Source organism: Pongo abelii, chromosome 23 (genome assembly GCF_028885655.2).
Source record: "Pongo abelii isolate AG06213 chromosome 23, NHGRI_mPonAbe1-v2.0_pri, whole genome shotgun sequence".
NCBI lineage: Eukaryota > Metazoa > Chordata > Mammalia > Primates > Hominidae > Pongo > Pongo abelii.
The window spans coordinates 34,470,649-34,496,876 of record NC_085929.1 but is presented as its reverse complement, the minus strand read 5'-3'; the positions used below and the strand labels follow the sequence as shown (position 1 = coordinate 34,496,876).

Below are 26,228 nucleotides of genomic sequence, written 5' to 3'. Positions count from 1 at the left end.
TCTCAGCCATTTTAGCCATTTCTCAGCCATTTGGCTCTTTGATAGACAAAATATCAACCTATCCTTTAAGATCATTTGAAATGAAATCAAGGCAATAGAACAAAGTGCTGTGTAGTTTTCAGTCTCTACATGTTCTTTTTCCAGCCTGGAAAAGGATATGGAGGCTGGTGCAGCTACAGAGGCTGTTGACCAACCCAATTTCTTTCTACTGTTGTCCCATAGACATAAAAGTGGACTTAAACATCCACGTCAGGACTTAGATGCAAGGAACAGTTTCCTGATCCAAAAAGATTATAGAAGAATATATGCAGTGCAAACTTTTATGTATACCTTTATTATTTAATTTTCCATTATTGAAATGTTCATGAACACACAGGTAGAGAAAATGGTATAATGAACTCCCACATACTCATAACCCATTTTTCCACATTTTGCTGATCTTGTTTCATCTATTTTCATAAACACACACACACAATTTTTAAAGGAAATCATAGACACCATGTTGTTTCATGTGAAAATGCTTCTATAAATATTTCTAATGGAAGAGAACTTTATAAAGCATAGCCACTGTCCTCTGTCACACCCAGCAAGACTAATAAGAGTTACTTCATGTCTCCAGCTTGTGCTGAAAGCAGAGATGGGCTGGTCCTGCTGAGGGCAGTGGGTCTGAGAGTCCTTGCCTCAGTTAGGCCACTAACTCACTTCCTCTCACTGGAGACAAATCTCCATTACTTTTGCCAGGTCACATCATTTAGAAAGTGAACCCGTGGGAGGCCCTTTTCCAGTTCCCAAATCTTATGTTGCCTCTGAGAATAGATGGTGATTTGAGTAGGATGGAGTAGAAAACAATTTGTTTGAAAGTAGAGGAAAAAATAGATCATCTCTTAAAGCCCCATTTGGGTTGTGTGCTATTAATAATCATGACTGTAATACTTTCAATACATGAGAAGACCACTTCCATTGTTTGTGGCGGTACACCGAGGCCCCTACCTCCACAAAATTCATAAGAGAAAAGGCAGCCAGAACTGCATTCTATGTTTAGTAATTTTTCTGCTTGGCTTGTGCAGTTCACACCTCCCTTGGTCTTTGCTGGTAATGGCTAATAATAACAGCAAAATGTATTGAGCACTTACTATGTCTGAGGCACTTAGGCCAGCCTCTGCTGAGCATGATCGCATTGGCCCTCACAACAGCCCTTTGAAGTAGCTATTATTATTCCCATGGCAGTGACCATTCTTGACCCATAGGTGGAGACCTGCTGTGACGATGTATAAATTCATAACCACGTGTCCTTTCTCCACACACCCTCATGTGAACTCAGCTTTGTGAGGATCTTCTGCCCCACTAATCTTCATTTAATTCCCCTCCCTGCAGCACGTTGTCACCTAGCACGCCCCTGCTGACAGGCCCTCTGTAAGTCTTCATCTGAATGACAGCCCTGGAAAATCAAGCTGTGGTCTCGAAAGGGAAGGGGGATCTGCAGATTATCTCCTCAGCATGTGCAGTCACTCTGCTGGCAGCTCTGGGGCCGCTTTTATGTTGCCTCAACAAAGAGAAAGGCTGCCAAGACTGTGTCATGTTCCATTCAGAATTCCCCAGGCTGGCAGTGGCTGGGACAGTAGAGACACAGGGAGGATGAAGAATTCCCAGTTCGGCCCCATCCATCTCTTCTTACTCTTGTCTGTGTGAGGAAGCCTTTGAGAGTCTTCTTATGATTCTTTACAGGCCCTTGGAAAAGTAAGATAAGGAGGACAGGAGAAGAACAGGAGAGTGCATAGGGAAGCTGGCTGGAGATCAGATCATTTTGCCATAACCAGCAGGCAGTTTCTTTCACAAATCATTGAACCCTGGGTAGCCATTATCATCCCAACTGCTCCCTATTAACTAGCCCAGACTCTTAAGGTCGTGAGAGTCAGAGAGACAGAATTCCTTTCCTTTTTCTCACTCTCTAAATACTGGTCATACTATGTTTAGATACCGTGCTTTTGTTTACAAAGTATATTGATACATACTATTATGTTTCTCAAGCTATGTCTTTGAAATGATTATAATCTGACCTTATTAGTGAGAAAACAAAAATTGCCAAAATATTTTCAATTTAAAAAAATAACAAAGGCTCAGAGGTATTGACTGTCTCAAAGACACTCAGCTGAATGAGGTGGGAGCCAGGCTTGTAAACAGTACTTCTGGCTTAGAGTCCTGTGCCTTTTCTATTATATTGTGCCTTTCTGATGCTTAGCCAGTTTCCTGTAGGATGAGGTAAGTCCCACCCTGCAGGAGAGTGGGGAGCATCCAAGGAGACCTATCTTTGGTGGTGATGGGCCATATAGGAAAGCCAAGCTTCCTTCAGTTGCCTCCAGTTGCCTCTCACCACTTGCTTCCTCTTACCCCCATCTTAGCAAACAAGTGATTATATTGGCTTAAGAAAATCATTGCAATAAAATCCAAAAGCTGTGAGGGAAAAAAAAATCACTGTAAAGGCATGATTGTGGGAGAAAGTGCTCCAAGGGAGATTTGGGCACTCCTACTGCCCTCCCCAGCTCCGGCTCTGTTCATAATTATTGACTCATGGCTGGGCAGATATTTTGACCCTAATTTAAAAAATACGGAAACTGAGGAGAGAGGGAGTAAATGAGGAGAGAGGGAGAAATGTAAAAAAAAAAAATTTCTTCTGAGGAAACCTGGAAATTTGAAATGTGAAATTTTTCTCTTTAGATAAAAGTGGTTTAGGACCACATGTTAAATTCAGGTCTTTAGAACTGAAACGTTTCTGTCACTAATAATTTTTCAGCATTAAGAGGGTTCTAGGTGATGCTAAGGTATTATTTCCTCTCAGGAAGCTTAGATTTTCTAACCTTGAGACAGATTCGGAAAAACTCTGATCCTTCCAGCAAGGATCCTGGTGACATCTCTAACCCAGGGAAGTGACCAGACCCAGTCCCCAGGAATGTTACTTTCTTATTGGATTGGAGTCAAAAAATACTGTTTTTAAACCAAGGGTTATATGTTTGTCATAGAAAAAAAATTAAAATACATGTAAGTAAAAAGAAAAAAAACTACAATTCTACCACCCAAATATTACTATTCTTAACCTTTAAATACATTTTATGCTATATGTTTAAATATAAACATGTATGTCTATACACAATGCTACTAAAGTATGTATTAAAATGTACTGTTTTGTGATCATATATCCCCTTAATATATTGTAAATTTCTTCCTATGTCAATAAACTTAACTTTTTTTTTTTTTTTTTTTTTTTTTTTAAAGGCAGGGTCTTACTCTGTCACCCAGGCTGGAGAGCAGTGGTGCGATCATGGCCTACTGCAGCCTCGAACTTCTGAGCTCAAATGATCCTCCTACCTCAGCCTCCCAAGTAGCTGGGACTACAGGCTTGCACCACCATGCCCCCCTAATTTTTTAATTTTTAGTAGAGACAAGGTCTTGTTATGTTACCCAAGCTTCTCTTGAACTCCTAAGCTTAAGCGATCCTCTTGCCTCAGCCTTCCAAAGTGACGGGTTATAGGTGTGAGCCACCACGCCCAGCCCCTCACCATTTTTAATGTCACCATGTTTATTCCGTTGTATAAGTGTACCATGATTTATGTAGTTATTTTTAAATTATGAAATATTTTACTCATAAAAAATATACAGAAGAATTACCATGGCTTATTTCATTTCCAGCACCTCAAGAATTTCCTTTCCTGGAAGGGAATAATTTCAATAACTAATATTGCAATTTCACTCTGCAGTTTTACAGTGCTCTTGCACATACATTATTTCATTTGATCCTCAGTATCACCTCCTAAGGTTGGTGTTATATTTATTATTTTTCTCATTTTATCGATGAGAAAATATATGAACTATAGATGAACTACATAAAACTCAAAAAGACTAAATGATTTACCCTAAGTCCAGTTAAGTCAAAGAGATGGCTGGGTCCCAGGACTAGATGTGACTCTTGTGGCAGGGCAGATCTCCACAGCATGCAAGGGAGGAGTCAGGACCAGCAGAGTGGCCCCCACAGACTCACCCTGCACTGCACCCCTGCTCCTACCCTGCCCTGACTTCAGCCTTGATCATGCATACTGTCTGCCTTTTCACCCAGTGTGCTCTCTGGGGGCAGAGACTTCTGTCTTCATTCTTCTCTCTACCCCTGCTGCCCACCACAAGTTCTGATACAATAAATGCCCAGCTAATGTCTGCTGGATAAGTGAATGAATAAATAAAGAGTGTCAGAGAGATACACAAATTGGGAGGCTAGGTTTTCACAGCTTTCTTTCTCAGAGCCTCTATTTTTAGTTCAGATGTTTTAACAGAACACATCTTGGCATTTTCGACTTTTGGGGCTTCTGTAGGTTTTAGTCACCACTGGAAAGCTCACAGACTGATGCATGGAAAAGCATGTTCAAAACCAAAGGCAAGGAGAAACCTGTTTGCATACTAGCTTCTCTCCACCTTTTCTAGTGGTGGCCCTCACTCTAGCCCCAACTGGGATGGACGAAGCTCTCCTTAAAGCCAGCTCCCAAGTTACCAGTATGCTGTCCCTCATTTGAAACCACTTTATAGTTATGATATGTATGATGTAACTCATTTTTTTAAACTGCTTGTTAAAACAATAGTTTAGCTTAGCAGCTATAATATGGTTCATGAGGTTTGTTTGGAGCACTGTTATTGTTGATTGTAAAAGCAGTATAGCAGAATTATAAGAGATTTTAGAACAAAAATTACCGAAATTCCACTGCCTAACAAGGCAACTATTTTTGTTTTTGTATAACCCCGTCAAAAGCTTGTCCATATGTATGGACATACTTACTTTCCTAGTTATTGTCATGGGAGCATGCAGCATTTTTTCCTGATTTTTCCAGTTAATATGATTACAAGAACATTGTTTCCCATTTTTCAGTATAGACTTCATAATTATCTTTTTAATGACTGCATAATCCTCTACTGAGTTGATATACCAAAATGTACTTATACAATCCCCCAGTGTTTCACATTTAAGATGTTTCTGATTTTCCAGTAGTCTATAGTGCCACATTGAAGGTTGTTACGTGTATTGTTATGCAATCTTTTGTGTTTGTCAGATTATTTTCTTAGGATACTTTCCCTTCAGTAAGATTGCTGGGTCAGAGTAGGGGCGCGTTTGTGGTTCTTGCCAGGCTGCTTATGCAAAAAGGTTGTTCCAGTTTATGTCCCCAGCAGTTGGTATGTTTACCAATTTTAGGACAATCTCATCAGTGTAGGAGTTGTGGTTAATTTTTTTGTTTGCTAATTTAGCCGAAGTAACATGGTACTTCAGGGTTGCTTTATTTTGCATTTCATTGATTATTAAAGGAAATTAGCATTTTCTCCTGTGGTTACTCTTTGTATTTCTTTGGATGTGAGTTGTCTGCTAACATTTACAGGTTTTCGCCTATTTTAGTTAATTGGGATCTTCATTTTTAAAAAATCAAACCAAATAAACTCTTTACACGCAGTGGCTATTGAACTTTTTCATTTATGTTTAATATATTTTCCAGTATTGTTTTGCCTTTTAATTTTAGATATGTATTTGTAGTACAAACATTCTTATTTTTGTAATAAAATCTGTAAATGTTTTTTTCTGTTGCTTTGAAACTTAAGCTGTCCTCCCTCTGGAGAGCTGATAAATATTTAATTCTACCTTCTGTTATTTTGAATTCTTTAATTCATCTGGATTGGATTTTACTATAAATTGAGATGCAAATTATATTTCTACATTGCAAATCAGTTATTTCAGTCTTAGTCTGTTCTTTTATTCTCTTTCTCAGGAATCATACACCAGATGAAAGGTGATTATGACACTGCACTGAAACTCCACAAGACCCACCTGTGCATCGCCCAGGAGCTGAGTGATTATGCTGCCCAGGGCCGTGCCTATGGGAATATGGGCAATGCTTACAATGCCCTGGGCATGTACGACCAGGCGGTCAAATACCATCGGCAGGAGCTGCAGATCTCCATGGAAGTGAATGACCGCGCCTCACAGGCCTCCACACATGGGAACCTTGCCGTGGCCTACCAGGCCCTGGGTGCCCATGACCGGGCCCTGCAACACTATCAGAACCACTTGAACATCGCCCGGGAGCTACGAGACATCCAGAGCGAGGCCCGGGCCCTTAGCAACCTGGGCAATTTCCACTGCTCTCGGGGAGAGTATGTCCAGGCTGCCCCCTATTATGAACAGTACCTCCGACTTGCTCCCGACCTTCAAGACATGGAAGGAGAAGGGAAGGTCTGCCACAATCTTGGCTATGCCCATTACTGCCTTGGAAACTATCAGGAGGCAGTGAAATACTATGAACAGGATCTGGCACTGGCCAAAGACCTTCACGACAAGTTGAGCCAAGCAAAAGCCTACTGCAACTTGGGCCTAGCATTCAAGGCTCTGCTGAATTTCAGTAAAGCTGAAGAGTGTCAGAAGTACCTACTGTCCCTAGCCCAATCTCTGAATAATTCCCAGGCTAAATTTCGAGCCCTAGGGAACCTGGGCGATATATTCATCTGTAAAAAAGATATAAATGGTGCAATAAAATTCTATGAGCAGCAGCTGGGCTTAGCTCACCAGGTAAAGGACAGAAGATTAGAAGCCAGTGCATATGCAGCCCTGGGCACTGCCTACCGAATGATCCAGAAATATGACAAGGCCCTGGGTTATCACACACAGGAACTGGAGGTATATCAGGAGCTGAGCGACTTGCCAGGGGAGTGCAGAGCTCATGGGCACCTGGCTGCTGTCTACATGGCCCTTGGGAAATACACAATGGCATTCAAGTGTTATGAAGAGCAACTGGATCTAGGGCAAAAGCTGAAGGATCCGAGTCTGGAAGCCCAGGTCTATGGCAACATGGGCATCACAAAGATGAACATGAATGTGATGGAAGAAGCCATTGGCTACTTTGAGCAGCAGTTGGCCATGCTGCAGCAGCTAAGTGGAAATGAGTCTGTGCTCGACAGGGGCCGGGCATATGGCAACCTGGGGGATTGCTACGAAGCCCTGGGTGACTATGAGGAAGCTATCAAATACTATGAACAATATTTATCTGTCGCGCAGAGTCTGAATCGCATGCAAGACCAAGCCAAGGCTTACCGGGGCCTGGGAAATGGACACAGGTAAAAATGACCAAGGACAATTGTGGTTTATAGTTCTGCAAAAAGAGCATCTGTGACAGTAAAGGCAACTTCATGTCTGCATGGCAGTTTGTTAACTACAAACATTTTCATACATATCTCATCTGATTCCTCCAACAACTGTTTGAATTAAGTAGTTGATGTTGTTACCCTTATGTTATGGACAAAGAAACTAAAGCCCAGAGAAATTGAGTTAATGCCTAAGATTATGCAGCTTAAAAGGGAGAGCTGAGAGTTAAACCCAAGGCTCTGTGACTCCAAATGCAGTGCCTTTTGACTACATTAGAATGAGAAGGATAATAGGGATGGGGAAGGTGAACGAGTCACTTTCACTGATCTTTTCTGAATACCTCCCACGTTATATGAATGTGTTTATTAATACAACATCTGCACCTAACCAATTACTTAGACCCCATTGTGTTGCTCCTCAGAAAAGCCACCTGATAATAGGAGAATGCATAAATGTACTATGTTGCATGCATCATCTGTGCAAGGTCCCTTGCACAAATATCTTAATAGTTTTAACAGTTTTGTATTACTCTACATCTATTATCATCTGCTGTGGGATGTGGGATTTATTATCACCAGAATCGGAGGCTCAGAGGAACTAATTCATGTGCCCCACACAACTGGTTTGGTCATGCTCTTTCCACGCTTATCGTGTCTTCTCTTAGCAGCACAAAAAGACACACTGTTGGTCAAGGTGATACTTTCTCCTAAATGTGGGGAACCCAAGAAGGTGCCTGTGTCTGCAGAATATATGGCCCCACCAGAGAGGCAGGGGATTAGGGCTCCTGGAGTGGAGGAAGGGCAAGGGTCAAACTAAATCTTCACCCACAGAGTGCTCTTGAGAAGCTCAGGGTGAAAGATTTATAGCCACCGTAAAGTGATTTCAAAAACATAGTCTAAGCGGTAGTGGAAATTGGGAAGCCTGAAGAACCAAACAGTTCACTTGCTATCATTGTGCCTATTAATATATTTTATGTTTCCTCTGGGGTATATATCCCATTGAATCTCAAGCTCTTGGGAAGGTCACTAAGGGATGACTTTTGAATTGCTTTCCAGATTATGAAATTCCTCTGCATCTCACTCTAAGGGCACATGATAGATTTTAGCTAGAAGAGGATTTAAGAGCTTCTATAGTAAGTGACAGTGACAAATGCTTTTCATTTTCTCAGGGGCTTTAGCATGTCTGCACCTGCACGAAATAATATCATTGCTTTTCTGTCTATATCCCCACAGGGCAATGGGGAGCTTGCAGCAAGCCCTTGTGTGCTTTGAAAAGAGGCTCGTGGTTGCCCATGAGCTTGGGGAGGCCTTCAATAAAGCCCAGGCCTATGGAGAGCTGGGAAGTCTGCACAGCCAATTAGGGAATTACGAACAAGCCATTTCCTGCCTTGAACGCCAGCTGAACATTGCTAGAGATATGAAAGACCGAGCCCTGGAGAGTGACGCAGCCTGTGGCCTGGGGGGCGTTTACCAGCAGATGGGGGAGTATGACACAGCCCTGCAGTATCACCAGCTTGATCTACAGATAGCAGAGGAAACCAACAACCCCACGTGCCAGGGCCGAGCCTATGGGAACCTGGGCCTGACTTATGAATCCCTGGGCACCTTCGAGAGGGCTGTGGTCTATCAAGAACAGCACTTGAGCATTGCTGCACAGATGAATGACTTGGTGGCCAAGACGGTCTCATATAGTAGCCTTGGAAGGACCCATCATGCCTTGCAGAACTATTCCCAAGCAGTCATGTACTTACAGGAAGGTAGGTGAAAAGGCCCATTGTGTTCTCTTGGCCTACTTGAAATCAAGTTCAGAGTCAGAACTCAAGACTCAGAGGGAAGTATGCACAGTTTGGCCACCTCTGTGTGGAGTAAGGGTCTCAGAGGCCACATTGTCAGTTCAACTCCAGAATCACGGTGTCCCCACCAGGTGTCCGTTGATAGCACTAAGGTGTTTCATTGTCCATAGCACCTTGCCCTGCTCTCTCGGACCCAGATTGTCTTACTCTCTCGGTGACAGCATCTACTGCTCGCCAGCTGCCCAAGGAGCTGATACCCTCCTTGCTTTTCAGAACCATCTGAGGAATGAGCAACACATTCTCACACAGATGAATCAAGTAAGATGTAATCCTAAAAAATTATAAGGGTTCAAATCAGAAGAAAATGCCCATCTGCTCCAGATTCTGTTGTCCCTTTAGAGAATATCTAAACTAACTATATTAAAACTTTATAGAAGTCAGTTCTGACATGGCAGCTGAAGTCTAATCCAGAAGTATCAGTCTGAGGGGCACTCAAGCAGTAAACCAGGCCTCTTTCTCAGCATTTGTCACCTACAATGCTTGGGCTGGTGCCACAGTAGGGTCTTGTTCCAGGCAGGCTTAGAAACTGAAGGCTGCACAGTTGGACCTTGGATGCTTCCTTCCTCCGAAAGCAGAAGTCCCATAGCACTGTATTTGCCCTCCACCTCTTTACATTGAGATGAGGCTTTCTGCTCTTGAAAGTCCTTCTCCTCACACAGGTGGATCCTCTCTCCCTAGAAGGGAAAAAGGGCAGATAGCTCACTGGTAAAAGGAATGGTTACTGATTTCAGGCAAAAACTCTCATTTCCAGGGGGCTTTGCACATAAAGTTTATTTAAGCTGATTCAATTCTCACAATAGTCTTGTGAGGTATATCTTTTTATTCCCATTTTTGCAGTTGAATCACCTGAGGCTCAGAGAAGTACAGTGATTCGATCCTGATCATGTAGTCAGTTAGTCAAGGAGTAGGGCCCAGCCCGAGTTTTCCAACCCAGAAACCACACAAGATCCTCTCTGAAGTTGTTTCTAACTTTACAATTGCAGAGTAGGGTTGGGCATCCTACCCCCTTTTACTCCTGAGCCCCCACTGGGAAGCCAGGAGAGAGAGAAGCAGGAAGCAAAGAGGAGAGTGGGTGGAGAGCTGATGATTCGCTGGTTTCCTTTGCAACAGACAGGGACTGTGCTGGCCTGCAGTCTGAGAGGTTACAGAGAGTCTGGAAGCCACTTCCCAGACCTTATCTAGCTCCCCTTCTATCCACATGGGGCTCTGCCTCAATGCATTAAATGAGAATGTTGGCTTCTAATTTCCTGAAACTTGACTGTGGTAAAATTACGACAGACAAGGAGCAATTTTCAGTTGAATTTGTAAAAACTATTAAATTCAGTCATATGACAACTTTTCAGCTGTGTTCTTTTGTACTTTCTGAAATACTATTTCCATGAAACAGCTGGTTTGCCTGAGACATTGCAACACAATTCTGTATTTGTGGAAAACTCTCAAGTTCATTTTTATTGTTTCTTGTAATTTTTTAAGTCTTGCAGAGATCTAAAAACTCTTAATTTGTAGCATCTCTACAGTGTCTGTCTTGTGGATGTGTCCACTAGAGAGTCTGCAGCTGATGGCTTTCCTCGTGGGCCAAACCAGATGCCTCTTCTCATGAGTGGAGGACACCTGGACGGTGCTTTCCGAATGCTCTGAGTTAGGTCTGCAGCCTCTGGCAAGGAGGGACTAGTTTATCTGGAAACCACCCTACTGCTCCCTCTCCCCTGGCTTTCTGAGGGGATGAGTCTGTGGGGCCTTGTAGATCAGCATCACCCTTCTTCAGTGCAATAGACTCTCACAGGTGGGGCCTGGTCTGAGCCTTTTGAACAAGCTCTCCAGGTGCTGTGGAGGGAGACACCTCTGGATAAAACCACTGGTCTCACCCAGCCCTTCTTCTTCTTGCAAATGAAGAAAGGGAGCATGGATCAATTTGGTGACTTTCCTGGAACCAGTCCCTGACAAACTATAGGTTCTAGGAGAGCTGGATGGGTGAGTCAGGTTCCTAAGAGGCAGAAGCAGAGAGAAGCTGGGGCAGGACAGATACCATGTCTATCCAGTGGGCTTTTAACTCTTCATTGTTGAACCTCAGCTAGAGTCCTACATGCTGAGGATATAGCAGGAACAAAGCAAAGTCCCTGTTCTCATAGAACATGGCTTCTAAGCAGGAGTTGTCTCAATGAATTTTACTTCTGACTCATAGATCTTGACCTAGAAGGGACATCTGTATTGAAGAACTAATGTGTTTAGCTTATTGAAGGTTTAAACAATCAGTATCCTTCTGGTTTTCTCCCAAGAACCATCTTCTTTCATATGTTTTTTATTCTGTGAGGTGTTTAAAAATGTGAATTATTTACAAATATTTTTGTTATCCAATAACATGACTTAAAATGTTGTTTCTAAGTTTTCTGAGTTATGAGCATTTTGAAATGTATATTTATGACCTTGAACCTGAGTGTCACTTTTCTTACCGTCTCAACAGACTCAATTCCTTTTCAAAAGTCTGAAATTGCACAGGCCCAGCATGATCAGAGGCAGGCTTCCATCTACCCTGAATTAGATTAGAAGAAGGAAGTCCTTCCTTTGTGTGTGCAGTTGTACGGTGGGAGCCTTCATGCTGTCTCTGCACAAGCTAGCTTCTATGTACAGTGAGCAGGATAATGAGGGCAAAGTGATGCTGAGAACTGCCTAGTGACCAATACAATAAATGGTTGCCTTCAGATTTGACTCTCACAAAGCCCTCGAGGTTGCTGGTGTCCTGAAACCCAGAAGCTTGCTGTGGGTAAGTGACCCAAACTGCAGGTGCCTACCTGAAGGCTATTAAAATGAGGATGGTTTCATTTAAGGCTTTTGCCTCATAATAGCACTTGTTTTGCAACCCCGATGAGGCACATCAAAGTCTTAGACTGAAAAGGAAAACAGATCAGACATGAAATGTGTCAGTAACATCAGTAACAGAAGGCAGGGTCAGGCTGTGTTCATATTCTGCTTTCAGGAGAACATCGTATGTGTCTTCTATTAACACTCATTGGATGCTGTGCACGTGAGAAAGGAAGAATATTCTTTTGCCTTCTGTATTTAACTATCAGGAAAAGCATTGCCAGCGAAAGAATCAGGTTAGATAATGTATCAGCCAGGAGTTTTCCTTTGCAAAGCTATGGATTTCAAATTTAGGAGGGTGACCAGGTTAAGTTTCACTTGTTTTAGTGTTTCTGCCTGCCCAGCAAACCTGTCTCCTGCTGATAGCCATCACCTGAGCTCTTGCCGAGGCATCCTGGAACATCCTGGAAATGTTGCTACCAACACAGAATTTGAAGAGAATGCTTATTCTACCTTGGCTGATTCAGCTCTTGTCCTCATTTTATCTAGCTGTGTTGTTAGTATTCTTTTTTTTTTTTTTTTTTTTTTTTAAAGAGATGGGTCTCACTAAGTTGCCCAGGCTAGAGTCTTACTCCTGGGCTTAAGCAGTCCTCCTGCCTCAGCCTCCTGAGTAGCTCTTGTTAACATCTTTTATAGACACCTGAAGCAAAATTGGGTGGGAGCAGTGCTATCCCAGCGCTTTAGGAGGCCAGGGTGGGTGGATCACTTGATGTGGGTGGATCAGGAGCTGGAGACCAGCCTGGGCAACATGGTGAAACCCTGTCCCTACCAAAAAATACAAAAGCCAGCCGGGTTGTGGTGGCCCATGCCCGTAGTCCCAGGTATTCCGGAGGCTGACTGAGGTGGATCACCTGAGCCTGGGGAGGTCCAGGCTGCAGTGAGCTGCCACTGCACTCCAGTCTGGAGAACAGAGTGAGACCCTGTCTCAAAACAAACAAAAACACAAAAGTAAAATGACCCTTCAGGACTCCTTAGGATAGTGGAATTATCCATCTTCTATGTTTCCTTAAATTTCTCTATCTGGTTTCAGGTTTAAGGTTAGCTGAGCAACTGGGCCGAAGAGAAGATGAGGCAAAAATTCGCCATGGCCTTGGCCTCTCCCTTTGGGCTAGTGGAAACTTGGAGGAGGCCCAACACCAGGTAAGCAGAACGCCTGACTGAAGTGGATTTTTTGTTTCCAGAAGCATGGGAGACCTTAGGATTACTCTCCTAGTAGTGATGGCATTTACAAGAGGCACTGACTTCTACCCTTGAGCTAATGTGTATGATTTCCCGCCTGTACTAGCCCAGAAGTATTTGAACAATCAGTAAAGATTTTTGCTCACTCATGTGATAGATTTCTCAATTTCTTAAGAATTCTTGTATTAACTGCTATTGCTCCCCATTAAACATTAATATGAAATTATATTCATTTCATGACAAAACAAGAATTCATAATTAAATTTCATGTTTCTAGATATATTAATAGATATAACTTCTCTCTCTCCCTCTTTTACAATAAGGCCATATTTCTGCATATATGCAAGTAGTTGAAGGAAAGTCCCTTGTCATGCTGGCCCTGGAGAGGAGAAAGATCCCTCGAGTTATGGGCCTCCTCTGTTAGGTTGGAGGAGTAGTGAGATGGCTGCATCTAAGATCACGCACTCATCCAGATCGCGAGCATGTGAGTGGTGACGGCAGAGGACATTGTGCTAGGCAGACGGGAACAAGGATAAAGACATCCAGACTCCTATCCAGAGGTGCTCACAAGAGTTGAAGAGATGTGACTGAATTTGTACCATAGCATTCTAGAATGTTAGGGTGTTTTACTGTACTTTTAAAATGATTAAAGACAATGTAAAGGATTAATTCTCTAATTTCCTGGTTATAAAAAGTAAGACCTGTGTTGATACTGTGATTTGCAATTTTCAAAGTACTTATTATAGCTCAATGAATTTGATCCTTAAAATAACCCTGTGAGGTAGAAACTATCCTCTTTATAGAGAGGAAGAAATTGAGTCTCTGAGTCTTGCCAAAAGTCACACAGCCAATTAGTGGCAGAGTTAGGAACACATTCTCTTAGCGCTCTCCGGGTCTATGTCTCTTAGTCTTAGAATTCTGTACTTGATCTTAGCCAAAAGGCCGAGAAGCAAGTAGTCTTAGAATTCTGAAGTTTGGATAAATTTAAAATTTGATAGTGAGTTTCCAGCATATAAATATCAGAGTCATCTTAGACAGTGTGGCATGAGGGGGAAAAAAAAAAGAAAATATCAGAGTCAGAAAAGTCTGATGGCCTCACTGATGGAGAAGCCCGTTAGAGCATCAGGACAGTGTCTCTGTTAGGAATGGCAATTGTCTGGTCCTCAGAGTGTCTATGTGCGTGGGCATGGCTCCTTGAGGAGCTTGCCCAGTGATGATCTGACCCTGGGACACTGAACCATCTGCAAAGAGCTATCGCCCTTCAGAGAGTGTGGCGCTCTCTTCCCCTCAGGCTCGTCCATTTCCAGGATGCCTTCACCATACCTGTTCTCACTCCCATCCTTACTCACCATGAGGCGCGAGGGTGGTGAATTGTGGTTGCCTGATGACAAGAGGAGAGGCTTTTTGTTTTAATAAAAATCAGCACTTGGTGGATTAATATCTGTTTTAATATCTTTAAGACCGTAAGTCTATAATTCCTGTCTTTTAGATCCCCTTGTCTGTCAAAAATCGATTATATAAACTGTAATTTACTGGGCATGATCTGATGCCTTTTTAGGTCCACAAGGACCTACCTGGTGTCAGATTCTAACTGAGGTCCGAGGGGAGTCAGTGGGCGAGTGGCAGGTAGCTGGAAAAACACTCGAGGAAGCGTAGACAGTTTCACCATGGCTTTACTCTCTCTGGGCGCTAGTGAGCCCAGGCACGAGCCATGGGCGCAAGCCATATATACGGTGTTAGCAGGGTAATTATACCTTTTAAAGACAATAATGGCTCTGAGCCAAGCACGAGCTCACATGCGTGATCACCTAATGCGCCTCACATGGTGTCATTACATAATGAGTGGAGTTGTGAGCTTGTGCTCCAAACTCACTGGGTCATGCTGGACTGGATGTCTGCCTCGGCCTATTCTTGACCGCAGCACGTCCATTTTTCCTTACACCTGGACATAAGACTCTTCCTTTCAAATCTGTAAAAGATATTTAGGTTGTGCACAAAGATATGAGCAAAAGTTGTCTCTAGTCTGTAAACAGCTGGACATTGGTTTCTGGGGAATGGATGATGTTCTTCCTCCCTCCTTGCAGCTTTATAGGGCATCAGCCTTGTTTGAAACGATCCGACATGAGGCGCAGCTGAGCACGGACTACAAACTCTCCCTCTTTGACCTGCAGACATCATCCTACCAGGCCTTGCAGCGGGTGCTCGTCAGCCTAGGTGAGAACAGCCGGGGTTACTCCTTGCTTACGTGTGCACTAGTGCGGACGGGTGCGCGTCCGTGTGTCCAAGTTGTTTAGTGACAGCGGTGAAGAAGTATGATTTGTTGTGACAACAGACTGTGAAGCCACAACTACAACCAGTCATTGAACATTCATCCATTTGTTCAACAAAGATTAGTAGAGCTCCTACCATGTGCTGAGTGCCTGCCCTGGGGGTTACAGTCAAGAAGTCCTGGTTCCTGACCCGAAGAAGCTTAGCCTGTGGAGAGACATAAGTCAGTGAATCCAGTACAGTGCTCATTGGCACTAGGATAAACTCAGATGCTGTGGAAATAAAGTCTCTTTAAAAAAAAAAAAAAAAAAGTTTAAATAGAGATGAGATCTCACTGTGTTGCCCAGCCTGGTCTCGAACTCCTGGGCTCAGGCAATCCTCCTGCCTTGGCCTCCCAAAGGGCTGGGATCACAGGTGTGAACCGTCACACCCAGCCTGAAACAAAGTCTCTTGTCTGGTGGGTCCAGGAGCCAGAGAAAGTGTCCTTGAGACAGGGATGCTTGAACCAGGTGTGCCCTTCCTAGGTTCCCTCTCACCACTAGCATGTGGTTCAAGCATCTGACTAAGAGGAAGTACCTGAGAAGACACCTGGCCTCTTCTCTATTTCCTCATCCACACATCTTTCAAGGTTGCTGTCTAATAAATGTTTTTGCCACCTGGGTCTGCCTCCTAGGCTGTGGCATAGTCCGTGATGATTCTCCCAAGCCTATGTGCCCCATCACACTGGGGCAGCATGCATCTTCTTTCACACGGGCCTTAACTAGTCAGCCAGTCCCTTCCAGCTCCCTGTCATCTGCCTCTTCCCAGGAGATATTTATTGGAACTAACAAAGGCTTTGAATTTGGATGTTGAGGCCTTTTCGGTAACCTGTCTTTTGCTGTATGTATAGGAAGGACTCAAATTTCCTCTTGAAAAATGTATCTATTAAATGTGTTCATTGCTTGGGATTACAGTTTATTATCTGTTATAATCATAGTGTTAAGTCTGTCTAGCACTTAGGGGCCGATTTTCCAGTGGGCACAGAAATTGTCCCTGCTGTTCCAGTTAATAACTTAATAGAGTAAAAGGATACATTTACATACACACATACAAATCTCCACTTGCTTCTGATACCCAAACTGCAGGAAGCAAGGCATCCTTGAAGTGCTGTCACAGCTGCAGCATCTGGTCTGCTTCTGTCTGCTTTCTTTGGACTCTGGTTATAGTAACTCTTCCATATTTACATTTATGACAAAAGTAAATCCTCTGCATTGTGTTCCATCCGCACTTATAAACAATTCCTTTACATTTTTTGTGCTTTCATATTGGTACATTAGCTTTTAAACTAGATTATAGACCAGTTCCTTAAGGAAAGTGGAATTCAAAATTCGATTAAAAGATGGGAAAAGCTTGAGATAGAGAAGCAATTTTAAAGAACTAGAGACCTGAGAGGTTAAACTCTTTGCCCATGGGGATAAGGAAAAAAGTGTGTTGGAGCCCAAAATGGAATGAGATATCAGCTCCAACAACATTACTACTACCTGTTATACATGTGGTGATGTAAGTAGGCCTGCCAGCCATCTTTACATGTAGTGCTTCATTTAATCTTTAAAATAGCCCTTTGCGATAGGCAGGACAACTGTTAGCATCCCTCTTCTTGAGACAAGGCCAGTGAAAGGGAAAAGGGCACGCCCAGGAGAGGGATGGCATACGTAAAGGGATGGAGGTATAATTTGGAGAGAAATGGATAAGGCTGGACAATGTTATGCATAGAGGGGTTGCATGGAGGGAGGAGAGAGAGTCAGAAGACGCATAGACAGTTTGTGAGGCTGAGGCGGGTGGATCACTTGAGGCCAGGAGTTTGAGACCAGCCTGGCCAACATGGCGAAACCCTGTCTCTACTAAAAATACGAAAATTAGCCAGGAATGGTGGCACGTGCCTGTAATCCCAGCTACTCGGGAGGTTGAGGCAGGAGAATCGCTTGAACCCGGGGGGCGGAGATTGCAGTGAACTGAGATCATGCCATTATATTCCAACCTGGGAGACAGAGTGAGACCCTATCTCAAAAAAAAAAAAAAAAAAAAAAAAAAAAAAAAAAGACACGTAGGGAGCCAAGTGACACCAATAAACCTGGTGTCAGAAGCCAGGCAGGAGGTTACAAAAAAAAAAAAGCCAGGTTAGGGAGCAACTCAGGAGGTTGAGCAGAGATGGAGCAGGGCTAAGGACAAGTGCACTGAATTGGATCAGCTCTCTTGTGGTGCTGGCTGCAAGACAGGCGAAGGCCTGATGGCTTAGGGTAGTGTGGAATCAGTCATGCAGGACACTGCACCCACCATCTGAGGAAGGGAATTGAATTTGAAGCAGTGTGACTGAGATTCTGTCACATATTGAGAGCAGAGGCAGTGAGGTTTCTGCCCAGGATTTGATGGCCGTCCCTGATAGGCCTCTCTAAGTAAGCACACTCACTATGGACTCCTCAGCATATCTCTTTGTCTCCTAGGCCATCATGATGAAGCCCTGGCTGTGGCAGAAAGGGGACGGACAAGGGCATTTGCTGATCTTCTGGTGGAACGACAAACAGGACAACAAGACTCCGACCCCTACTCCCCAGTCACTATTGATCAGATCTTAGAGATGGTAAATGGCCAGAGGGGACTAGTGCTTTACTATTCCCTGGCTGCAGGCTATCTGTATAGCTGGCTGCTGGCTCCTGGGGCAGGTAAGATCTCTTTCTGTGAGAACAGGGCAATTAGAAGACTAGACCTGTGAAAGTCTAATGAATAGAGGTGGAATAGGTGCATTATCATAGATCATACTAAGTAACTGATGTCAGATTTTAGCAAAACCTCAGCCGCAGTGGATATGCCGTGGTGGGACATTCAATTAATAAGACAGCCCAGCTTTCACATTCCCCCAAGAAATTGCTGCTCCTCACTGTTAAATGTGGAAGCATTTATCAAGGAAGACTAAGAGCAGAAGAATTAATTTCACTAGCAGCCCTGTGTGTAGGCAGCTGTTGTTCATTAGCTAATAAAGCAATGACTGCAAGTCCTTATGAATTCTTTCTAGGCATGGTTTAATAATTGTGACCCTTTGTCATGGCAAAGTTAAAGAGACTAAAATGATAATGGCAACTCTATCACAGGTTATAAATAAGTCTTATGCTTGAAATTTCTGAGTTTAACAGAACCCATTTTTAACCAGTTCTGCTGTAAATCTATTTCAGAAGTAAAAATCTCCTTTGATTAAATCAGCATTAAATGTTCAGGCTGTAACAGTTTCACTAAATACAGAAACACTAATTAGCTGTTAGGGCCATATTTTTTGCATAATAAAATGCTGATGGCTTTACCAAGTTGGAGACACACCAGATCCAATTAGAGTTTATTGACTGGGGAAGTGGATCTTATAATTGGTCATCTTAACGAATGAGCTTCTTGAATATCTGTAAGCCAGTTTCAAAAACTTTAACTGCCAGCGAGAATTGACAAGATTTTCTTGATTATGTTTCTATCCCTTTGATTAAAAAAAAAAAAATGATGGCTGGATGACAGCTCCCAGATGCTTTTAGACTCTGAGCATTTGTGCCTATACATTCTATGCCTCGGCATTGTTTTTAATAATTTTTTCCCTTTAGTTCCATGTTCTTTATGGGCTTCCCCAAAGAATGTTCTTACAGCTGACCTTTTTAATGCTAAAGGTTTTAAATTGTGATTTTTACAGTGACTTGGTTAATAAATGTTGGCCACAGTGGAATCTTTGTGGATCCCAGCTCCCAGAGTGGTACTGATACTTGTGAGGACACAGTTGATGACTGGGAGGTATCAAACTCCTTCTCTCTGTGGTTGTTACATCTTGGGGACATGATTTGACAGGTGGTATATCTGAATTCCTGTAATAATGAGCCATGTATAATGAGGCTTCTATTGTTTCTTTTTCCATTCCTTTTTGCTCTTAATGAGGCTCTGAAGCTTTCACTGGGGGCGCTAATCCAATCAGAGAGGACTGGCGTTTTCCAGAGCTGACACACCTCATTACCATTTGAGAATATATCCTATTTATTGCCAGAAAACCACTGTGGACTGCCTCAATTTCATGCACCCATCATTTTTTGCTCCTTTAATTAATTAATGACCATTGACCAGTTAGTCTTATTTAAAAATGGTTTAAAATGTTTTTATCTGGCCTTTATACTACATATTTATTATAATTTGCTTTTCTGAAACGAAAGCTCTGTTGGAACACAATTTCCACTTGGCCAATTATATTTTTCTTTGGGATTTCAATTTCTATAAGGAATATATCTTGGCATACTCATGCACTATTCCTGAAAGGAGACTTTCCCTAGTTGGTGCTTCTAAGAAGCATCTGTTTTGAAACACATATGAAGTAGTGATAATTCCAGGAGCTTCTGAGGCTGTATCTTGAATTCCCTGGTTTCAAGCACCACACCTAATGCTAAAAGCTGTGAAAAGGATACTGACCAAAATAGAGAAAGCCCTCTTGAGACCTTGGATTTCAGGATTTTTTTCACACGGTTTGCAGGATGGCATGCTTGTCAAAGAAGTCACATAACATTGGCATTCCTGTCCACTGCCTTTAACTTCTCCTTTCTCTGACCCTAATTGTGTATAATGTTGGCTGTGCCTGTTTTGCTTCAGGAATTCTGAAGTTTCATGAACACTACCTGGGTGAGAACACAGTGGAAAACTTAAGTGACTTCCAGGCCAGCAGCAGTGCAACCCTTCCAACAGCAACCGGCTCAGCCCTGGAGCAGCACATTGCCAGTGTCCGGGAGGCCCTGGGGGTGGAGTCTCACTACTCAAGGTAGGTAGTAAAACATCCCCAAGCCCATTTTCAGATAAATCTCAGGGTATTATTTTTTGTAAACATCCTATTTGAGCTAACAGAAGAAATCTTTTGGAATTCATGTGGTTGCGCTCAGTCTGTTCACAGCTGCTGCAGCAGAAACAAATATGTGTCTCTGGAGTGTAAGCCTCTTAGTGGTCTGTCTTTATTCTTTTTGGTGATTTTCCATCAGATGGGGAAGGGCCTCATCAGACATGCCCATTCTGTAAGCAGGATTTGTAAACTGTTTAAACATAAACATGGCTTTGAATTTAACATACTGGCCAATTAAAACTGAGATTATTTTTTGTTATAAACAAATTATAATGAGTTTGTTTGTACTATAGCTGAACGCCTATTTGAGAGAGTAATTTAGTACCAGTGACAGGATATGTGCACAGATCTGTGAGCTGAGGGGTGAGGTGAAAGGAGCTGAACTCTCAAATATGAAGAATAGATAAGGGAACTGCTTTTTGCAAAGGTTGTAAAAGGTATAAGCTTATGGAAATATTTTATCATAATGATTGACTATTTTACATATGAAAAAAATAATTTCCACAAGCACCCTGCTTCTAGGGGAAATCAAAGGAAGAGGGTACCTTAGAGCTGGGTTGTAACCAGATTTCCCAGGCATCTCCGTTCTCCATCCAGTGATTACCAAGGGTTCGGAAGATCTGTGTGTCAGAGAATCTGCTATGTTAGCTTGTATCAGGTCCCAAGAATCTCTGGTCATCTCCTGAATGATTTCATTTGTAATCATGAAAATCCTTAGGTAATTCTGTGATTTGTTTAGAGATGCTTCACCCAGATTCCAAGTATGTAGTGGTTGCTGCCAGCAGCTGGACTGATCTTTGGGGTGCTTATTAAGTTGGGGAAGAAAAAGTTCTTAGGTGAAAAATGATTATTGAATAATTTAATGTCAATATTGGAAGGGGCTATAGTAGTCATCTAGTCCAACCCCTTTATTTAACAGAAGTTAACACTGAAATAGGACTTGCTGACAGCCAAGTTAGTGTCAGAGCCAGGATCAAAACAGTCTAGATCTCACCCAGACTTCCAGGCCAGTGCTTGTTCTGTTTTTAATTTTTAAAATTAATATCATATTTTGAGGAAATAGCCAAATATAAGAATTTCATTTCTAGCTTCTGTTTTTATGAAGTAGGAACAGGCTTTAGCCACATGCACACGTGCTTATCTTATTTATCCTGTGACTGCTGTGCATCCTGAAGTATCCCTGTCCTTAACAACCCAGGCAACAGTTTGGCAATTACAGGGGTTGACAGGGTGGTAACTCCCAAGAACTTGGAAGTAAGACTGCCCTCTGAGATTGAAATTATAAATGACCATAATAAACTAGGTTAGACATTAGACCAGAGGTATACAAAGCTGCTTCGGCAGACAGAAATTTAGGCCAGTGTGATTAGACTATAACCTGACCAAAGCTATTGCATGTCCAAAGTGAGAGTTAGAGGGGCATGGCTGGCCAGCAATAGAAACCCAAAAGTAGGAGAGTCAGCAGGGCAGACTTTGGCAGTGTTCATTTCTAACACTATCAAAGGGAGAGAGAATCTTGGTTTAGGGACACAAAGTCCCGTTGAAAAGGCTGACCCCATGGTGGACATGCAGTCGCCATGTTCTCTTAGTCCCCCCACTGTCCCTCCTTCCACAAGTATTTTGAGTGCTCACTCTGTATAAGGTACTATGGTAGAGATTAAGGATCCTGATGAACAAGGAGACATAGCCCCTACTGTCCCAGAACTGAGGGCAAGCTCTGAAGTGTGGCCTTCTAAGTTTGAAAACCTGATCGATGTTGCTAACATGCCCAAAGAGGGTTTGCCTCTTGGGAGCGAACTTTCATTAACGAAGCTCAAAGAAAGTTGTTCAAACTAGAATGCCGGTATTATGTACATTCTGTATCTGCAAGTATATTTACATGAGAAACCAAATGATAGTTAGAAAGGTTGACAAGAAGCATGGGACCTGAACAAGGGAAGGCAAGAGGACCATCTGAGAGATCTTCACTAAAGGCTGCTGAAGACCTTTGTGCATACTGCCTGGGGTAGCCTTTGGCAGTTTAATTCTCCTCATCCTCTGAGCTCAGCTCAAATATTCCCTCCTTAAGGAAGCCTCTACAACTCCCAACATAGTTTTCCCTACCCCTTATGCCCATTTATACATTCTCATTATACCCGACATTTTCATTTAAGCACTTACTACAATTTTAATTAAAAGATTTTATACACTCTGTTGTTTACTCTCTTTCAGTTCTGTGAGAGCAGGGGCTATGTCTGCCTTATTCATCAGGATCCCTAATCTCTAGCATAGTACCTTATAGAGAGAGCACTCAAATACTTGTGGGAGGAGGGACAGCAGGGATCTAAGAGAGCACGGTGACCACATGTCCACCATGGGGTCAGCCTTGCCGATGGGACTTTGTGTCCCTAAGCCAAGACTCTCCCTCCTTTCCATAGTGTTAGAAATGGGCACTGCCAGAGTCTGCCTTGCTAGCTTTCCCTTTTTCGTGTTTCTACTGCTGGCCACCAAGATTATAAAGGTACTTGGGTATGTGACACCTGCCATTTGAAACCTCTGCGTATGTGAAGGTGGCCTCTCCCTTATGGCAATGTGGGGACCACATCCAAGTCATCTCAGTCTAAACCAAACATTCATGGGGCTCAGCCTGCATGAAAATGTATATTTCACCTAATCCAAATTTCCAGATATCTAGATTAAAGTTCACCAGGAGAAAGAAGAGGATTACCCTTGGTCTCACTCTTCCATGCTTCTCATTGGATGTCATGGTTGAGCTTTAAATACATGTGGCTAAGCAGTTCTTCTCTATGATACTGGAGGTTGAGTAATTCTGTTTCCAGGTGCCTTTTGAATTGAAAAATGTCCTTTGAGTTATAGTTCATCTCTTCATCAATGGCAGAGAGAGAGGAAAGACTGCAACTTGCTTATGTTTCCCATGTTAACCATTTCCCCTCTGCTCTATACAGAGAGCTAACAAGTTCTAATGAGTCCTTAGGATCTCTAGCAGGTTATGTGGCTTGACACTCAGCATCACTTTGTTGGGCTGCCCTCAGTAGCCTAGATCTTCCCCTTAGACTGCTAGAAATAAGGTTTTTCCTGTTGCTTTGGAGTCCTCTTGTTAGAGATTTGTTCATATTTTGTGAGCTTAAACTCATATTGTGGATTATAATATTAAAATTAAACACTTTATTGGCGTGGTTTGAATTTACTGGAATGGAGTGTTTGTGAGAGCGATTCCTGTCTCATAGTTTCGTGAAAACAGTAAGAAAATTTCACTGAAATATTATTTTTCATCTATAAATTTAGTAAATATTTTTTAAAACCATAATGCTCAGTGAGAGTAAGGATGCAGTGAATGAGCAGGCTCATATCGTAGGGATATACCTTGATTTTGCATTTCTAAAAACAATTTGCCAGTAGTATAAAAAATCTTCTTACATGTTTATGCCCTTTGATCTCAAAATTCTTTATTATAGAAATGGAGCAAAGATCTGTACATACTAGTATCTGCCCTAGGTTTATATATTATAGAAGACATTGAAAACAACCTAAATATAGAACAATAATTGAATTACATACAAATTATTTTATATCTATTCAGTGTTATGTTGCAATTAAAATTTGTTTACAAAGAATTTTTAATCAAATAGCCAAATGTTTAATCACATAGACAAAATATTAAGTGAAAAAATAGGATATAGAATTACTGTATATAGTATAATTTATATTTTGTAATTATACAAAATATGGATATGAAAAGAAAAATTCTCAGAAGGAGACTAGGCCATATTTTAGTGGTGATTATAAATGAATGCTGGAATTATAGATGCTTGTTATTTTATTCTTTTTACTTTTCCTTATTTTTAACTTTTTTTTTTACAATCAGGCATATAGTACCTTTTTTTTATTATTATACTTTAACTTTTAGGATACATGTGCACGTTGTGCAGGTTTGTTACGTATGTATACATGTGCCATGTTGGTGTGCTGCGCCCATTAACTTGTCATTTAGCATTAGGTATATCTCCTAATGCTATCCTTCCCAACTCCCCCTACCCCACAACAGTCCTCGGTGTGTAATGTTCCCCTTCCTGTGTCCATGTGTTTTCATTGTTCAATTCCCACCTATGAGTGAGAACATGCGGTGTTTGGTTTTTTGTCCTTGTGATAGTTTGCTGAGAATGATGGTTTCCAGCTTCATCCATGTCCCTACAAAGGACATGAACTCATCCTTTTTTATGGCTGCATAGTATTCCATGGTGTATATGTGCCACATTTTCTTAATCCAGTCTATGATTGTTGGACATTTGGGTTGGTTCCAAGTCTTTGCTATTGTGAACAGTGCCACAATAAACATACGTGTGCATGTGTCTTTATAGCAGCATGATTTATAATCCTTTGGGTATATACCCAATAATGGGATGGCTGGGTCAAAAGGTATTTCTAGTTCTAGATCCCTGAGGAATTGCCACACTGACCTCCACAATGGTTGAACTAGTTTACAGTCCCACCAACAGTGTAAAAGTGTTCCCATTTCTCCACATCCTCTCCAGCACCTGTTGTTTCCTGACTTTTTAATGATTGCCATTCTAACTGGTGTGAGATGGTATCTCATTGTGGTTTTGATTTGCATTTCTCTGATGGCCAGTGATGATGAGCATTTCTTCATGTGTTTTTTGGCTGCATAAATGTCTTCTTTTGGAAAGTGTCTGTTCATATCCTTCGCCCACTTTTTGATGAGGTTGTTTGTTTTTTTCTTGTAAATTTGTTGGAGTTCATTGTAGATTCTGGATATTAGCCCTTTGTCAGATGAGTAGGTTGCAAAAATTTTCTCTCATTCTGTAGGTTGCCTGTTCACTCTGATGGTGGTTTCTTTTGCTGTGCAGAAGCTCTTTAGTTTAATTAGGTCCCATTTGTCAATTTTGGCTTTTGTTGTTTTAGACATGAAGTCTTTGGCCATGCCTATATCCTGAATGGTATTGCCTAGGTTTTCTTCTGGGGTTTTTATGGTTTTAGGTCCAAGATGTAAGTCTTTAATCCATCTTGAATTAATTTTTGTATAAGGTGTAAGGAAGGGATCCAGTTTCAGCTTTCTACATATGGCTAGCCAGTTTTCCCAGCACCATTTATTAAATAGGGAATCCTTTCCCCATTTCTTGTTTTTGTCAGGTTTGTCAAAGATCAGATAGTTGTAGATACGTGGCATTATTTCTGAGGGCTCTGTTCTGTTCCATTGGTCTATATCTCTGTTTTGGTACCAATACTATGCTGTTTTGATTACTGTAGCCTTGTAGTATAGTTTGAAGTCAGGGAGCATGATGCCTCCAGCTTTGTTCTTTCGGCTTAGGATTGACTTGGCAATGCGGGCTCTTTTTTGGTTCCATATGAACTTTAAAGTAGTTTTTACCAATTCTGTGAAGAAAGTCATGGGTAGCTTGTTGGGGATGACATTGAATCTATAAATTACTTTGGGCAGTATGGCCATTTTCACAATACTGATTCTTCCTACCCATGAGCATGGAATGTTCTTCCATTTATTTGTATCCTCTTATTTCATTGAGCAGTGGTTTGTAGTTCTCCTTGAAGAGGTCCTTCACATCCCTAGTAAGTTGGATTCCTAGGTATTTTATTCTCTTTGAAGCAATTGTGAATGGGAGTTCACTCATGATTTGGCTCTCTGTTTGTCTGTTATTGGTGTATAAGAATGCTTGTGATTTTTGCACTTAGATTTTGTATCCTGAGACTTTGCTGAAGTTGCTTATCAGCTTAAGGAGATTTTGGGCTGAGACAGTGGGGTTTTCTAGATACACAATCATGTCATCTGCAAACAGGGACGATTTGACTTCCTCTTTTCCTAATTGAATGCCCTTTATTTCCTTCTCCTGCCTGATTTCCCTGGCCAGAACATCCAACACTGTGTTGAATAGGAGTGGTGAGAGACGGCATCCCTGTCTTGTGCCAGTTTTCAAAGGGAATGCTTCCAGTTTTTGTCCATTCAGTATGATATTGGCTGTGGGTTTGTCATAGATAGCTCTTATTATTTTGAG

General features: G+C 42.0%; 1 protein-coding gene across 6 annotated transcripts in view; it reads left to right on the top strand.

Moving 5' to 3' along the window:
• The window catches only part of TTC28 (tetratricopeptide repeat domain 28), a 741,686-nt gene that overhangs the window by 605,909 nt on the left and 109,549 nt on the right, over positions 1-26,228 (top strand). For all 6 annotated transcript variants that reach the window (XM_054543701.2, XM_063723011.1, XM_024239653.3 and 3 more), the window contains 6 exons: positions 5,793-7,134; positions 8,395-8,918; positions 12,904-13,013; positions 15,137-15,266; positions 17,801-18,019; positions 19,962-20,127. In XM_054543701.2, the coding sequence (XP_054399676.2) occupies positions 5,793-7,134; positions 8,395-8,918; positions 12,904-13,013; positions 15,137-15,266; positions 17,801-18,019; positions 19,962-20,127 (2,491 nt within the window). The remainder of the gene's footprint in view (positions 1-5,792; positions 7,135-8,394; positions 8,919-12,903; positions 13,014-15,136; positions 15,267-17,800; positions 18,020-19,961; positions 20,128-26,228) is intronic.